The sequence below is a fragment of the Brassica oleracea genome, chromosome C6, assembly GCF_000695525.1.
Source record: "Brassica oleracea var. oleracea cultivar TO1000 chromosome C6, BOL, whole genome shotgun sequence".
NCBI lineage: Eukaryota > Viridiplantae > Streptophyta > Magnoliopsida > Brassicales > Brassicaceae > Brassica > Brassica oleracea.
The window spans coordinates 13,367,130-13,384,322 of record NC_027753.1 but is presented as its reverse complement, the minus strand read 5'-3'; the positions used below and the strand labels follow the sequence as shown (position 1 = coordinate 13,384,322).

Genomic DNA, 17,193 nt, shown 5'->3' with positions numbered 1-17,193 from the left:
AAATTAATTTTGAATTAAAATTAAAATATTTCCTTTTCTTTAAAAAGTCAAAAAGTTTCCAAAATTTTCATTTTTTTAAAAAAATCCAAATTTTTTAAAAATTATAATAAAATGCAAAAAATTAAAGTTACAACTATCAACTTTTTATGTGTGTATAATTAATTTCAACTTTTAGCAAATGTATTAAAAAAATTGAAAATTTTGAAAGATTTTTTATTTTATGAAAAGAAAAAATAAAATTTTATTTTCTATTTTAATTTCAAAATTAATTTTATAAAAAATTTCTTTATTTTTTTTCAATTTTTTGGAATTTAAAGTTCGTTTTAATTTTATAGAAAATTTTGGAAGAGTTTTTATTTTTTAAAAAGAAAAATAAAATTTATTTTCAATTTTAATTTCAAAATTGATTTTATAAAAAATTTCTTATTTTTCAATTTTTTGGAATTTTAAAGATTTTTTTAAGTTTTTAGAGAATATTTTTATTTTCAATTAGTACCACATAAAAGTAAACATGTTAGTAAGAACATTGAAAGTTCCACTAGCCTAGTGGTAAAAGACCTTGCCATTTGACCAAACAACCTGGGTTCGAATCCAGGGGTTTACATATTTTTAATTTCAAATCATGTAAAACGACGTCGTTTCATCTCATTTGAAAACGACGTCGTTTCACTTAACGCCAACAATAAACGATGTCAAATATTTCTGTTAAATTTGTTGACGACGTGCTAAATTGGCAAGTCAGCGAAAACATTATTAATTAATTCTAAAGTCAATGAAAGTTTGGTGTTTTTTTGGTCAGTTCAAAAGTTCATGTTTCTTTTGGCAATTCGTACAAAGTTGAGGTTTATTTTGGCCGAATTCTCTTTGATAAATGCAAGTTGTTGTAATTTATTCTTGCCTTGTCCTCATTAAAATTCTTTTTGTTATTTCATGTTTTCACCCAAATTGTTTTTTTTTTTCATGTTTACCCCAAATGATCTATTTGTTCCAAATGATCTATTTGTTGCAAATTATATCCAAATTGGTATCATTTTATAGGGTTAATGTTTTACATCTCTGATCTTTCAGAAGAAACTGGTGCGCTTCTATTAGAGTACCTTCCTCAAGGTAACCTCCAAGAGAAGCTCAATCACAACAGCAAACAAGTGTTGCCATGGAGAAACCGCACAGCCATAGCGTTTCAAGTTGCGCAAGCGATGGAACACATTCATGAAAAATGTAGCCCTCAGATTGTGCACGGTGACATCAAATCCTCCAACATACTTCTTGACAAAAACCTCAACTGCAAGCTTTGCGACTTCGGATCAGCCAGAGTCGGGTTCTCATCTATGGTCCAGCCTTCTACAGCTATGTCGTCACCTCGTTCCAAGCAAGTGAGGATGATCGGGTCTCCAGGGTACACTGATCCTCATTACTTGAGAACGGGGATTGCTTCGAAGAAAATGGACATGTATGGGTTTGGAGTGGTGGTTCTTGAGTTGGTTTCTGGTAAAGAAGCGGTTAGCGCTGAGAAAGGTGAGATGCTGGTGCATACGGCAGCTCCATTGATCCATGATATCTGTGATTTAGGTGCCAATATTGCAGAAGAAAAGGTGAGACAGTTCTTGGATCCGAGGTTGTCTAAGGACAGTAGTCTTGATATAGAAGAGGTTAAGACAATGCTCGGTGTGGCTGCTTTCTGTCTTCGCAGCCCGCCATCTCTCAGACCCTCGGCTTCTCAAGTAGTACAGACTCTTGTCCAGAAGATCCCGTCTCTGTCTTTCCTCAGTTGTGGAAAAGAAGCGTGATGCATACAAAAGACGATGAGGTTTAGGTAGTGACTCGTACTTGTGTTGCAGTCTAGTAGGTTTATAAGAACGCAAAAAGATTCTGAACGTTGCTGAGAAGATTGAGTTTTGTTGTTGTATAGGAAATTCTGCAAAACCCCCAAAAGAAAGAAGGTAGATTCAAATTCTTCTTCTGCTTAGTGGTTTGTATAGTAAACAACAAACAATAATTTGTGTGAAAAATGGATTTTGTAAATATTACTGTGTGTGATGTATAATACATCTAATCTTATATATTAAAACAGAATGTACAACCTTGATTCATGTGTAATTTTTTAAAAAATAGACCTAATGTACTTATTCTTAGAATGTCATGTTACATTTAATCTCTAATTTTATTATTTAAATTTTGGATCTACCAGATATTTTTATTGGATTATCAATAATTTGATTTAAACAATAGATGATCCATTGAATTTATAGATATTATAAATTAAATAGATTTAATTGAATGTTGTAATACTATACCTCCATAAGTTAAATATTTAAATATTTGTCGATGTAAACTTTTAAAATTTTAGATTTATTATCTAACAAGAGAAATCACCAAAAATACTATTTTCAAAGTACCACTTTTCATGTTTACACTAACCACTTTTATCCTCATCTTTAATGAATGGTAAAAGACATTTATAACCTTTTGATTACCTTTGACAAAAAAAACATATGTTAACTAATCTAAACTTAAAACATCAACTCTAAATCCTAAATCATCAACTCTAAACCCTAAACCATGAAACATCAACTCTAAACCCTAAACCCGAAACATCAACTCTAAACCCTAAACCCTAAAACTTCAAATCTAAACCCTAAAACATCAACTCTAAACCTAAACCCTAAACCTTAAAATCAAAACCCTAAAACATCAACTCTAAACCCTAAACGTAAACTCTAAAACCCTAAACCTTATATTTTTCTGAAATTCGAACCCTAAACCCTAAAACCCTAAACCTTCGAATCTAAACCCTAAAACATCAACTCTAGGGTTTTTGGGTTTTGGGTTTAGGGTTTAGAGTTTAGAGTTTAGGGTTTGGAGTTGAAGGTTTAGGATTTAGGGTTTAGAGTTGATGTTTTAGGGTTTAGGGTTAATTTTTTAGGGTTTAGGGTTTAGAGTTTACTTTTTAGGGTTTATGGTTTACTTTTTAGGGTTTAGGGTTTAGTGTTGATAGTTTAGGATGCAGTGTTGATGGTTTAGGGTTTAAAGTTGAAGTTTAGGGTTTAGAGTTGATGTTTTATGGTTTAGAGTTGATGTTTCGGTGTTTAGGGTTTAGAGTTTATGTTTCAGGGTTTAGGGTTTATTTCAAAAAAAAATAGGGCTTAGAATTGATGGTTTAGGGTTCGTATTTAAAAAAAAAAAGTTTTAGATTGATGGTTTAGGGTTTAGAGTTGAGTTTTAGGGTTTAGGGTTTGAATTTCGAAATAGTATAATTCAGAAAAAAAATTAAAAAGATTATTTTTTATTTTTTAGATTTTTATTTATTTTAAATATTTTTTTATTATATATATAAATAACATGAACATAAGAGTCTTTTGCCACTTAATGAAGAAAATATTTTTGAAAATGTATCTTTAGTGGTGGTAAAAATAAAAAGTGGTAGCATGAAAGTGGTAAACATGTAATTCCCCATCTAACAATGATTAATCTTTATTACCTTAAACCAATGAAAACAAATTTTAAACTAAATAGTTTATTTTAAAAATTAAACAAAAACTAAATGTTTAATTATTTACTCGATAATATAAATCTATGAAGCGAAAAATTTAATTTTTTAAAAATTTTCTAAATTTGCGAAATGTTGCAATATCTTTAAATATGACAATAAAATAATATTTTACTAATCTTTATATATATATAGTTACGATTTTAATAATGAAATAATAATCCGAAAAATATATATAGAAGAATACAAATACATGTGCAAGTTTGAAAAAATCTATTCAATGAAAAAATATACCGTAAACTTATTATGTTTTAAAAATTGATAGACAAATATATATTATAATATATACCAATTTAGAATTGAAAACAAAATATTTATATAAAAATAAATGAAAACAAAATCTGCGCGGTTGCGCGGATCGAGATCTAGTTGGAATTAAATCAAAAGTTATTTACAATTTGTTCCTTTATTGCATATACATTCAACATCAAATATTCCCTTTGTTCATGTGATTTTTGGCATGACTTAAAAGTTCGTGCGTAAAAAAGCCGGGAACAATTAGTTCATAGAGAAATATGCCATTTTCCCGTTTTAAATATTGTTGATTGCATAGTTAGTCAACAATGAGTGAGTGAGCGAGCATAAATGTATAAATGGTCCGGAGACTTTCATATTAACAATCAGGATTAAAAAAGTTCGGCAATTACAATAACTTGAAGAGATCGTCCAAACATATTATCTAAACAAGTTCTCTTTTATGAGTTTTTTGGTCGTCAAAGACAAGTAAGAGAAGTCGTTTGGAATTTTGTGGTCTTCGATTTCTTGTCTTGTTTCTGTACTTTTTTCATCTCCTTTCAATGATTGTAACGCCTTCTTTTATATCAAGTACAATTTTCTTTTATAGCGAGATTAGTTTTTCACTATATGGGCGTACCTGATTGTGGATCTAGCAATTGCTGGGTTTTGTGATAAGTCATCTCCAACAATAGTTCCCTCGGTTCGCAAGTGTAAAACTTTGGCGAATCTCTCTAATTCTGTGAAAAATCAGATCATTTATATCTTTTGTTTGATATTTTGTATAGATCTTCAAAGATATAAGTTTGAGGTTCATTGCTTGATTTGTGTTGGTCACTTTTGGATGGTCTCTAGTTCTTCTTCAAGATCTGAGGGAAAATATTCACGTAAAAGAAGATTGCACGTTCTTGAGTATGAGATGAGTAACGACATGGCTGAGTTGAGATCAACAAAGTTTGTTGGTGAGAATAGATCTGTACCTGGTGAAGAGGCGAGCTAGCCATTGGCTTAGGCGACATCGTAGTGATAACTTTATTAACACAGAGTTTTTTTTTTTGTCTTGGTGCTGTGATCTCTTCTTTAAAAGATATGGTTAAGGTAGCCGTTGATTTGTGTGGGGGAAGGAATCTCGTAGAGTGAAATTGGAACTTCATCGGAATGGTGGGGGCACTGGATTGAGAATTGTTGAGGCCGTTGCGCTAGAACATAAGTTGTCGTCATCTATGTCTTGCGGCGAAGAGACGAGACCGGTACCTCTGTTTGTTGGAGAAGAGGAGACGATGTGCGTAGATCCGAGCGCCATGGAGAAGAGGCTGGTGCTCGTGGATTTGAGCTCGTCGCACATAGTGGAGAGGAGATATTTTTCAAGGAGGAGGTGAGCTCCTCAAGCTCGTCACTGTTGCGGGGATCTTAGATCTCATTGTCCATGGATTCAAGGTTGTCATCGTATGGAGGTGTTGATATCTTCAGATCCGGTTGAGGAGAGCTTGAGAAATTTGATTGACAAGGTCGTCATTGATGGTGCGGGAGAACAACGAGGTTCTGGCGTCTAATCTTGATTTGTCGTTAGAAAGAAGGTTGTTGAGATCATTGAGGAGGATATCGTCGAGCTCTATGTAGCTTAGCAGACTAAAATCGTTGAAGGTGTTTGGGCTTGTTGTTAGTGAATATCTGTGTCGTGTCGCCGTCAGGATGATGTTTGTGAGGAAGTTCTAGATGAGTAAGATGGAAGGTTGGAAGAAAGGTCATCCAATCAAAGTGGAGAGTTACGTGCGAGCCAGGTCGTCAAATGGTGAAGCCAATGTTGGCAAAGTGGTCGTTGCCAGAGATGAGGCCGTCGCTGGAGATGATGTTGTTTGTGGAGATGAAGTAGTCTGAGAATCAAAATTTTCATCCTTGTCTTCATCGTCATTGTAAGGCTGATAAAATGCTTGAGTTTATTCATCATACGTTCTAGCGTATTTAACATAGAGGTTGTTACAACAGAGTATTCAGCTTCCTATATTACAGGAAGATAATATATTTACAAAACTTAATGAGAATATCTTGGGCATATTCTTTCACCCTCCCGCAGTGAGAACGTTGGATTGTCTGACGTTTAAGCTGTTCATAAATGCCAGGAAGAGTGATGTTGGTAATCCTTTGTTGAAGATATCAGCATATTGAAAGGCCATTGGAACATAAAGTACCTTAACTTGACCGAGTGCAACCTTCTCGTGTACACAATGAAGATCGATTTCAATATGTTTGGTTCTTTGATGTTGCACGGGGTTTGAAGACATGTATACGGAGCTGATATTATCCAACACGTCTCAGCTACTGTATTTGCTACTCCTATGTATTCCACTTCTGCGCTTGACCTGGAAACTGTTTGTTGGCGCTTTGAAGACCATGAAATGAGGTTGTGGCCAAGGTAGACGCAGTAACATGATGTAGATCTTCTTGTGTCAGGGCACCCTGTCCAATCCGCGTCAGAATATGACGTTAGAGAGTCCACCTTTGATTTGTAAATCTGTAAACTTTGATCTTTTGTACCTTGTATGTAGCGAATGATCCTTTTGAGCGCATTGAAATGACTGTGTCGTGGAGCATGCATGAATAAACATATTTGTTGCACTGCATATGTAATATATGGCCTTGTGAATGTTAGATATTGAAGTGCGCCAGCGAGTTTGCGATAATCTGTCGGATTCTTAGGTAACTCACCCTCCTCTGCTGAAAGTTTTGAATTAACATCCACTAGTGTAGAAAGCGGCTTGCAATCCTGCATGCCTGCACACTCAATAATCTCTCATGCATAGTGCTGTTGCGTGAGAAGAATACCGGACTTGTTGTAGTGGACTCTGATCCCCAAGAAGTAAGATAATCGTCCCATATCCGTCATTGGAAATTCACTTTTAGACTCGTTGTGATCCCATGAAGGAGTTTCTTGTTAGACTCAGTCAGGACTATGTCGTCTGCATAGAGAAGTAGGTAGGGAAGATCATGTCCTCGCTTGTAAACAAACAACCATGGGTCGCACCTGCTAGAGATAAAGCTAAGACGAGTTAATAGGAACTGAAACGCGCATTTCAGGCCCTAGGTGCCTGTTTCTGGCTGTAGAGCGTCTTTTCAAGCTTACAAACATAGGATGGGTGTTGTTTGTCGACAAATCCGGTTGGTTGGTGCATGTATATATCCTCCGAAATCGAACCATGCAGGAAAGCATTTTTCACGTCGAACTGCTTCATCTCCCAGCCTCTGCTAACAGCTATATTTAGGACAGTCCTCATCGACGCATGTTTCACTACCGGACTGAATGTCTCATCATAGGCCACTCCTGGTTCCTATGTTTTGCCATTTGCGACTAACTTTCTCTTACATCGAGTCACATTGTCCTCTACATCATGCTTATATTTATAAAGCCACATTGAATTAATTATGTTAGCACCATAAGGCCTTGGTACAAGCCTCCAAGTTCTGTTTTTAATTTGAGCATCATACTCTTCTGTCATTGATGGGTTTCAGTTAGGGTCAGCTAAGGCTTTTTGGTGTCTGGTTGGGCGCCGAGAGGCAGAGGAAGTGAACAGAGAAAAGATTTTTTTTGTCTTGACAATTCCTGCTTGACCTCGAGTGGTCATGCGAGTGGGAGCTGGAGAATTGTTTGTCGGAGCCTGAGTACATGTTATTGTAGCTGGAGTTGTGTTTACCGACGAGGTAGAAGTTGTCGGGGAAGGAAGTGAAGGGCTCATTTCGTATATAGAGCGAAAGATCTGATCTCATTCAAATTACCCTAATGAGTGAATTACTCTCTCAAATAAGAGGTTCAGTTGTAGTACTTAGGGATCGAATTCACATGGAGCTAGGGAACCTAATAAATCTAATCAGAGTGATTAAACTAGGTTGATTATGATTAAATGTAAATAGCATGTTTGTGAGCTGATCTCACTCAAATTACCCTAAGGAGTGAATTACTCTCAAATAAGAGATTCAGTTGTAGTACTTAGGGATCGAATTCGCAGGGAGCTAGAGAACCTAATAAATCTAATCAGATCGATTAAGCTAGGTTGATTATGATTTAATGTAAAAGACAGGTTTGTGAGCAAGACAGTTGCTCGATTGATTTGATTGGCGGTTTTGGTACTTAGATGAAAGTAGCTAGACTTAGGGTTTTTATTCAGGTAATCAGGATTATAATCCTAGAGATGCCTAACAGTTGTATACATGATATTATAGAGCTCAACACTTATAAACAAACCATTAGGCTCTCGCTTTCTAGGTTTGTCTATTGACCAGTGTCGATCGATGATTCTATAGGAATATCGATCGATACACTTGTTGAACAGTCGACCGATTATTCGATTGGAATATCGATCGACGCGTTTGGTCAAGCCTTTAACGCACGGGTTGAATGTGCTCACTAAGCTTCCTAGATCAGCTCTCGCCTTACTCTAGCAATCTTAGCTCAGTTAGGATGGATTCAAGGTGAGATGCAAGCTATCGCTTATGTCTACAACTCCACAACAAGTTCTAGGTAGCTAGTTTAGAAACATGCATTAGTGACAATCCTAATGATGAATATCACAACTTAGCAATCTATAGTTGGAGTTAATCCCTCATAACCTATTTAAACCCTAAATCTAACAAGAGAACTACTCAGACATGGCTAAGCAGTTCATAACAACAATAAGGTATAAAACTGCATAAATAAATAGATAGATATCAATGGGGTTCCAATCACAAATCTCTTTGGATCTTCTCTCCAATCTACTTAAAATCCTAGAAAACCTTTTGTTGTGAAAATAGTAAAACAAGAAAGCACACTTTGCCTCTAACATGTTGGCAAAGCTTATATAATTAGGTTAAAACTCGTCAGGGGTAATCTTGTAAATTGGTGAAGACTTGGGCTATAAGGCGGCTGGGTCCAAGCGGGCTTTCTGCGCGCTTCGCTGTTGATCGATGTCAAGATGTGAACATAGATCGATTATTTTTCTTCAATATTGACCTATGGTCGTGTTCGATGGCCAGCTCGGATGCTTTCTCCAAATATCTCCAAAATGCTCCAAAATCATTACTTTCTTCCAAATCACTTCTGATCCTATAAATATACTAAACAGACTATAGAATATAATAAATAGTAGTTAAAATACTTATAAACCATGGGTAAAAATGGGTCAAATCGATGGTATATCAACTCCCTCAGACTTACCTTTTTGCTTGTCCTCAAGCAAAACATACATGCAGTCTCTCTGAAAGAGGTTTGAAAACATCAGAGACTCACAGATTTTAAAACTTAGAATCAACACCTTAGAAAGTCCTAGTCTTAGAAGCACACTATACCATATTTTAGTCCAACAACCAAGTTCATCTAGTCAACAGCTTAGCAAATCATGTTTGATAATCCCCACTACCAACTTCAATTCTTGCCTAATTTAAAGTGTAGGCTATACCTTGGAGGTATCGATCACAGGATGCTCAAACAAGTATCTAGATCTGGAGGTAAACAAAAGTTCATATCCTCTCTCTCTACTAATTTCTTCCCTATTCAAAGTCTGCTTTATTGCAAGATCATTGACCAAGGTTGGACATGCTTCCATGAATCAAACTTTAATGGTTTTAGCCACCAAATCCTTTAATGGTTTTAGCCACCAAATCCTGTTCACTTCTTCTTGACATATATCCTAGGATTATTTGTGAATCAAGCCTTAATCGTTGTAGCCACCAAGTCCTGTTATAATCCTTTACCTATAGAATTCTTATGAGTCAAGCCTTAATGGTTGTAGCCACCAAGTCTTGTTCGGATTCTTTCCTAAGTTTTTCTATTTCTAACTACATTATATATATTTTTAAATATAAAAACCTAAATTCGAAATTGAGATAGAGAGAGGGTGATATTTCTACACAAGGCTTTACCTTCCAGACTTGTTTGAAGAATCTGATCCCATGTATACCAAGCCCCAAGACAAGCAGAGTTGAGCTCAATTAGGTTGGAGGTCAGCTTTGGTTCCTTCAAACATTCTCAGCAAGTGCAACATAGTTGACAGGTTGATCCACTTTGATATCTTTAGTGTTATATGCAACTAGTAAATCTAGAATGGTGTGGCTAGATAATAAGCAAAAATCAAAAATCAAAAAATTCATTATCTCCTACTTGACTCAATAAAAACTCTTTTTGAAAACATTTAAATAAGACTCATGAATAAACTAATATCAATAAACATCCCCCTAGACTTAAACTACACTGTCCCCAGTGTAAATTCAGTTGGAGTTATGGTGATAACTAAAACATAAGGACTCAATGTAACAAGTTAGAACGATATACCAGACCGAAATTAATGTCGATCGATGTAATTGTGTTATCATCGGTCGCGGTAGGTGATGCTCTGTCGATCGATGTCGGTAGTGTTTCGTCGGTCGATACTCATGACAATCGTCTACTCGGATCTTTTTATTTTGTTTTTCTTTTTATGACCTGCAATATAAAAACTAACATAAGTACTAAACTAATAAAAATCAATTAGATATTACCTAATAGTGGGTTGCCTCCCACTCATCGCTTTGTTATAGTCATTTAGCTTGAGTTTGGAGGTGATTTAGATTGTAATGTGGAAAACTTGGACTTGCTGGGAAGCAAATCTCCATCTCTTCTCTGCGCTTGTTGAACCATGTACCAGTGAAGTCTCTCATTGCTTCATCTCCTCTGCGCCATTTTTCTTTCATTGTTGCAGTTTCATTTTCTATCTTCTGCAATCTTTCTCCAAGACTCTCAAGCTGGAACTGATTCCTTTTGAGTGTGGCGTATGCATCGTCTGTGATCTCCTCTCCATGGTTGTTTGTATCAGATATGTCTGATTTCATCTTTGGTACTAGCCTCCCTTGGGTTGTAGCTTCGTCGATCGATGTTCATCTGCGACTGTTGGTCGATATGTTGTTGCGTCTGTCGATCGATGCTGACGCCTCTGGTCGACGAGCGATGTATCTCTGAATCTCTACTAACTCCCTCTGTATTGCTTCTATATGAGAAGTCAAAGAACTCATTGTAAGGTCCATTGGGAAATATATGTCATCACATCTCCTATCAAGCCTCTCTTCTGTTGATTCCAGAGTTCTGTAGATCTCTTCTACCAACTGATCAATCTCTGCTCTGGTGTAGGAATCTGGTTGAGAATTCATCGGATTTGAATGTGTGAGGTTGTCGTTGATCGATGTTGAGAGCTTTCTGTCGATCTATGCTGGTGCAGTTGCTTCGGCCGCACGTTGTATTTGGATTCTTGCTATATCTTGCTTCATCTCCTCCATGCATGTAGTCAACCAACTGATGCTATCATTCAGTGGGTAGTACACACCATCAAGCTTCATCTGGAAGTCACCTTTATTCTTTTCTTGGGCTCAACATACTCCATAAAGCATCTCATTGATCTCATCTCTGGTACTAGCTTGGTTTGTGTGAATGACCTGGCATGTTCTGGAAAACATAAGTAGCTGTGCTCTTCCATTGAGGCTTTTTCCATAAGACTTCTGATATCATCCTTGGATACACGGATGATATGTCCATCTACATCTCTGGCATGTCCATAATCATCTCTGTAGACTCCATACTCATCCTTCTCCTCCTATTGGAATCTCCTAGTGCCATCTCGGTCATAGGCTCTTTTTCCAAACTCGGGGCGTCTGTCGATCGATGTTAGGACGTCAATGTTGATCGACGGTTGAGTATGTTGTCGATACTTTGGCTTGAAACGATCATCTACTCCACCAGCTGTGTCATAGAACTCGTTTGTAACCATCTGCTGGTGTGTTGGACTGTTGAGTTGTTGTATGAAGAGATTTTCTGCTCCATTAGCCATCTGAAGAATTTCTGCAATGTCCTCTCTGGATACTTGCAGTTCATGTCCATCCATTGTTCTTGCATAGATATCTGGATCTCTGAAAATACCAAACTCATCCGGTGTTAGATAGTTATTATTAAGTTTAGCTTTTTCCCTTTCAGCGGACGGTGGTTGTGAATGAATATCGATCAATGTGGATGTTGTAATGTCGATCGACGGACGTTTAGCGCTGTTGAAAGGACGATAGAAATGGGTTCCTCTTCCACAAGCTTGTGCGAAGAGTGAATCTGTATCTGAACGTTTCTGGTAGTTGAGAAGTTCCTCATATGTGAAACCTTCATGAGGGTCATCAACCCCTCGCTCATGTACCACTGTTTCTACTGCATAGCTCTCGTGATAGTGATCATCTGCCCAATTTCCAATTGAGTAATCACCTTCTCGTACACGGTCGACTCCAGTGTCGATCGATGGGTAGTAAGAAATGTCAGCCCATGCTCGTTTGCAGCTTGCCTGATGAAGATGAGTGTCGATCGATGTTAGGACGGTTCTGTCGATCGACTTCGCATTCCTTTTCCAAGAGGAATGGTGGAGAAGTCTATCTTCCCCAGCAAGAATGGCTATGTACTCTATAGCTTGTTCCTCCTCATAATCATCATCATATTCCTCTATATGCATGGTAGAAGTGTGCATCACCATTGTGGGATTGTAGTAGTCATTCTCCCAATCGCCTGGACTACTGCCGATAGATTCTTCCTTACTAATGTCGATCGATTTCTGATTGGCACTGTCGATCGATGTTGCGGTGTGAGTTTCGATCGATGCAGAGTACTCTGTCTTGTACTCTGCTCCACAGTGGCATGCTGCTATGAGTCCTGGATCATCAATTCTTCTGGAGGATATCTGTGGTTTCATGACTGGAATAAGATCGTAGTAGACATGGGGTCTATGAGCGTCAGACACAACTGGTTGGTTTGCATGTTGCACACTGCTCCTACTGTTGACAAGAAGGCTCTCCTAAGCAACAGAGAAGAGTTCCAATTTAGCTTGATATCCAAGACATGGAAATCAAATTGAACTAGGGCATTACCAATCTGCACCTCTAGGTCTCTTACAATTCCTTCTGAGCTTCTCTGAGAACAATCCACAAAAGTGAATGATTCTTTGGAAGGCTCCACCTTCAGACCCAGATGGTCAGCCATAACCCTAGGTAGGATGCTGACTGATGCTCCTGTGTTGCACAGTGCATGTGGGAACTCAATACCCTTCACCGTACATGGTATTGCAAACTTCTCAGGATCACTCTTCTTCTTTAGTGTAATCCTATTCTTCTTCTTTTCTCTGGCCTCACAGAACATTCTCCTAATGTCCTCTTCAGATTCTCTGAAGAACATCCACAATCTGTGGGTAAAATAGGCCTCCTCGAATGGTTTCTCTAATGGAATCCTGAAGACTCTCTTTTGGTAACTTTCCATCTCCTTCTCATTAGCAGCCCTTTACAGATGCTTAGCAACCTTTCCTTTTCTCTTCCTCAAGGTTCTCCCCATAGGAGCTGTATCAACTTCCAGAGGCTCTGCTGCATCAGCTGAATGTGTGCTGGTGGTCTCATGACGGTTAGCTGAAGGTTTGGGTTGTGGCTTGAGTACATTGAGACGGGCAACGTCTATCTTTGGCATCTGCACTTGGTATGTGAGAGGTGCGCGTCGATCGATGGGTGCTGGAGGTTGTCGATCGATGGCGGTCTCTCTCTGTCGATCGATGGCAGGACCAGTTTGCCTATCGATTTTGACATAAACAGGCTGGGCGGATGTGGGTGTTTTGCTGCGAACTCCTCGTGAGTCATGATCTTTACGACATTGCAAGATGCGGTTGACTCCGTAAGTGTCGTCGATCGATGCTCTGGAATGGCTGTCGATCTGTTTTGCTTAACGTCCGCCGATTGTTGTTCGAGATCTGGCATCGATCGACACCAATGCGATCCGCCGAAGCTCATCGAACTCTTTACTTCGAAATCTCCTTCTAGCAGCTTCTCCTGCTTCACCACTTGCCAGAAATCATCATCTATGATGGCATTCACGTGGTGCTTTATATCTAATAAGTTAAGTAGTGTATTTCAACTATCAAGATATTATTATTGTTAGTTGGAGTTTTCGATTAATAGTCTGCTAACTTAAATAATTATCCGGACATTATTATCATTAGCTGGATTTTAGATCAGTAGTCGATTATTACTATATATATATTCAAACTTGTAGATTATTCTCTTATCTTCTAAGTTAAGTAGTGTATATCAGTTAACCAAATATCATTATTGTTAGTTCGATTTTTTGATTAGTACTGGGTTATCATTTATAGACTCAAACCCAAAAATTATTGAAGTAGTTCATGTAGTGTTTTTAAGTTCATATTACTAATTGTGCCACCCGGTGCAATTTTTCAATTGTATAAATATATTAAATGCCAGAACATAATATATGAGCTCATGAATCCACTGAAAGAGAGAAGCATATAAAGAACAAAAATCAAATGAGAGATAATGTTTGTTAATCATCCCAACAAGCTATGTTGGATTATGAATAAAACAGCCAGAAAAACATAATTGACAAATATTCCCATAGCTAACCTTGCTGATGAGGGAGATAGCAAGAATGAAAACATCTACGCCATTGTAACTCAGAGGTCATAACCTGTTGTAGTCTTCTTAACCTGTTTCAAATAACATAAAGTAAGTCAAGACTGAAACAAAAGTGAATGTTTCAAACAGTTTAAGAACCTTGAAGATCAATAATGAAAAAGCTTGACATGAAATTGCCGTACCTTGAGCACTAATTCTGAGGGTTAAATGTCTTTGTTCTGATTCTCTCATCCCATTGGAGAACATCTACCACAAGAAGAAAATGATAGTGTTACACTTAAGATTACATGTGTAACGGCCCGATCCCCCGGCGTCCGACCGGGGTTATCGAAAGGGCATTATGGACACGTGTCTAATCATTTAGACAACCCTACGTGTTCCGTTACTGGTCCCAGGAGTCGACGGACGCATAACCTTCTTTGAAATACCGTCACAATTCATATCATCATCATCATTTCCAAGCATTCACAATTCTCGACGTTTCTAACAACCTAGCGATCAACCAATACAATGACCTCACTCATTGCCACACACATCAGACCATAGACTTAACCGACTCGACATACAAGACTGACTCCATCTTATGACACCTTTAACACCCAAATACCCGACCATGAACTAATGACACCTACAATGCACGTTTTTATATCCCGCCTCTCGCGGCTGGCTCGTCTTCTCGTTCTCCGTGGGTAGCTCTCGCTAGACCACTACCCCATATTCATGTGGGTTTCCACAACTCCTATGGGTGCCTAGCGTAGAACTACTACCCCACGTACGCCCTCTATACTCTATATGATCACCCAATCCCATACTTATCCTTAACGTCATTCACTTATCCATTCACATCACGTCTCATTCTCATTCATTTTCTCATTCCTTTACACTTGGACTCGTACTCATACTCGTTCACTAGACGCCACCCGTTATCGGTGTCACACACAATACACATCGCACTCAAGTTCTACTTACGATAACATTAACAATCAATACTCACCTATCATCTTAGCATTCACTTCTTTCTAGCATCCTAACTTTAATCACAAACAACACATGGGACTACACATCCTATCATACAAGCATCACCCATCAACCAGTCAACATCACAACAACATAAATCAGTTCATTAAGGCCCGTTAACAGTGTGAGGGTCCTTATGCATCATGATCCACTCATCTATCATCCTAATCAGTAAACATGTTCTATCAACCTAGCTCTCTAACATGGACTACTCAATCCTAACTCTAACATAAAGGAGTATACAGAATCATGAGAGAAAGTTGGGTTCAAGACACTCCACCGTAGCCTAGATCTGGATCTGGAACAAGAGACAAGGGGGATGGGATCTGAACAGATCTGGAACAAAGGAACAAGGGAGAGATGAGATCTAGTCACCACCACCAATCGGCTGCAACCACCACCACCACCATACGGCACCAGCGAGGAGGAGGGAGAGAGAGCGACGGCGAGGAGAGAGAGAGACGTGAGAGAAGAAGAGAGAAAAGAAAAAGAGAAACTTGACGGCTAGGGTTTTCTAGTCTCTCTAAATCTCTGCAGGGCTTAGCTGAAGTTTCAGAATGCGAGAAAAGAGAGAGGATACAGCTTTATTTATAGGAAAAGGAGGGAACCCTAGGCCATTTACCCTAGTGGGCCGCAGTCCCAACGGGCTCTGCTTAAGAAATTTTTGGGCCAAGAACCAGGCCGTTATAACACGAACAAACAATAAATATTTAGAAAAAGATGATAACATTACAAAAATATATTTTGAAGTATAAAAAGCATCACAATTATCCAAACTCAAATACTAAAAAAAGCTGTGAGGTTTAGAATGCAATACTTACTCCCATTTACCTGACATAGCCTCTTCCACCATTGCCTTCCATTCTTCATCAAGATTATCACCATCCATGACAGTCATCCATGTCAGGTTCGTTGTTGTCATTTATATAGTATGTTCTCCAGGACATGCTCCTTAAGGCACAACAACGCTGTCGACAACGACGAGGAAGAAGAGAGAAAGCTTCATTTTCTTCCATCTCATAGTCATCACTGAACTTAAATCAAAATCCAAACTTTGATAAAACCCATTTTACAAATCAGATAAAGAGAGTAGCTTTACCATATGTATCGTAAAAAGTATCCCTCAAGAGAATAAGATTTAGGGACATTACAAAAGTTGATCTATGTGGACACGAACCATAGTGATAGAAATTGGAATCTATCTTCGTTTTGGGGTCAAATAGATAGGAACTTCTCATTTTCTCTTTTCAAAACCCTTTGTACGTCTTCTCTCTGACGAAAAACCCAAGAGAAGACATGGATTTGAGATTTTTTCTGAAAATAAAAAAACTTCAATTATTGTTGGGAAAATTAAGAGGGATTTGAATAGTAAAGGATGAAAAAGTTCATGGGAGATTGAAAGTTTGAAACTATGAAAGAGAATGAAGTGTACACAAACTAGAGGAGTATATTGAATAGTGCTAAAATAATAACTCTCTCTTGATAAGTTTATTCAAGCGTGCCATAGGGCTTTTGTAATTAAAAAAAACTATAAATTTTGTAATCCATACTAATAAAAGAGATTAATCGAGGCTCCAGAGAGCGTGCACATAGTTTTAGAAACCCTCTTCGAAAATAAGACATGTGGCATGACTAATATTATTACCTTATTACATTAAATCACATTACCGTACTACACATTATTACAATATATACATTAAATCATACGAAAATATAAGTAAATATAGATTTAAATATGTAAATATATAATATACGAATTATATATACAATAATAAGTAATTACACAATTTAAGAAAATATATAATATACAAAAATAATATTAATAAGTAAATACATAAATAAAATGGACTAATCGAGGCTCCAGAGAGCGTTCACATCGTTTTAGAAACCCTCTTCGAAAATAAGACATGTGGCATGACTAATATTATTACCTTATTACATTAAATCACATTACC

At 37.4% G+C, this 17,193-nt stretch overlaps 1 protein-coding gene across 1 annotated transcript in view; it reads left to right on the top strand.

Moving 5' to 3' along the window:
- The window catches only part of LOC106301130 (probable receptor-like protein kinase At1g33260), a 3,518-nt gene extending 1,476 nt beyond the window's left edge, over positions 1-2,042 (top strand). Inside the window, exon 2 of the mRNA XM_013737456.1 lies at positions 1,069-2,042. Coding sequence (XP_013592910.1) covers positions 1,069-1,787 — 719 coding nt within the window. The 3' untranslated portion in view covers positions 1,788-2,042. The remainder of the gene's footprint in view (positions 1-1,068) is intronic.
- The last annotated feature ends 15,151 nt before the right edge of the window (positions 2,043-17,193 follow it).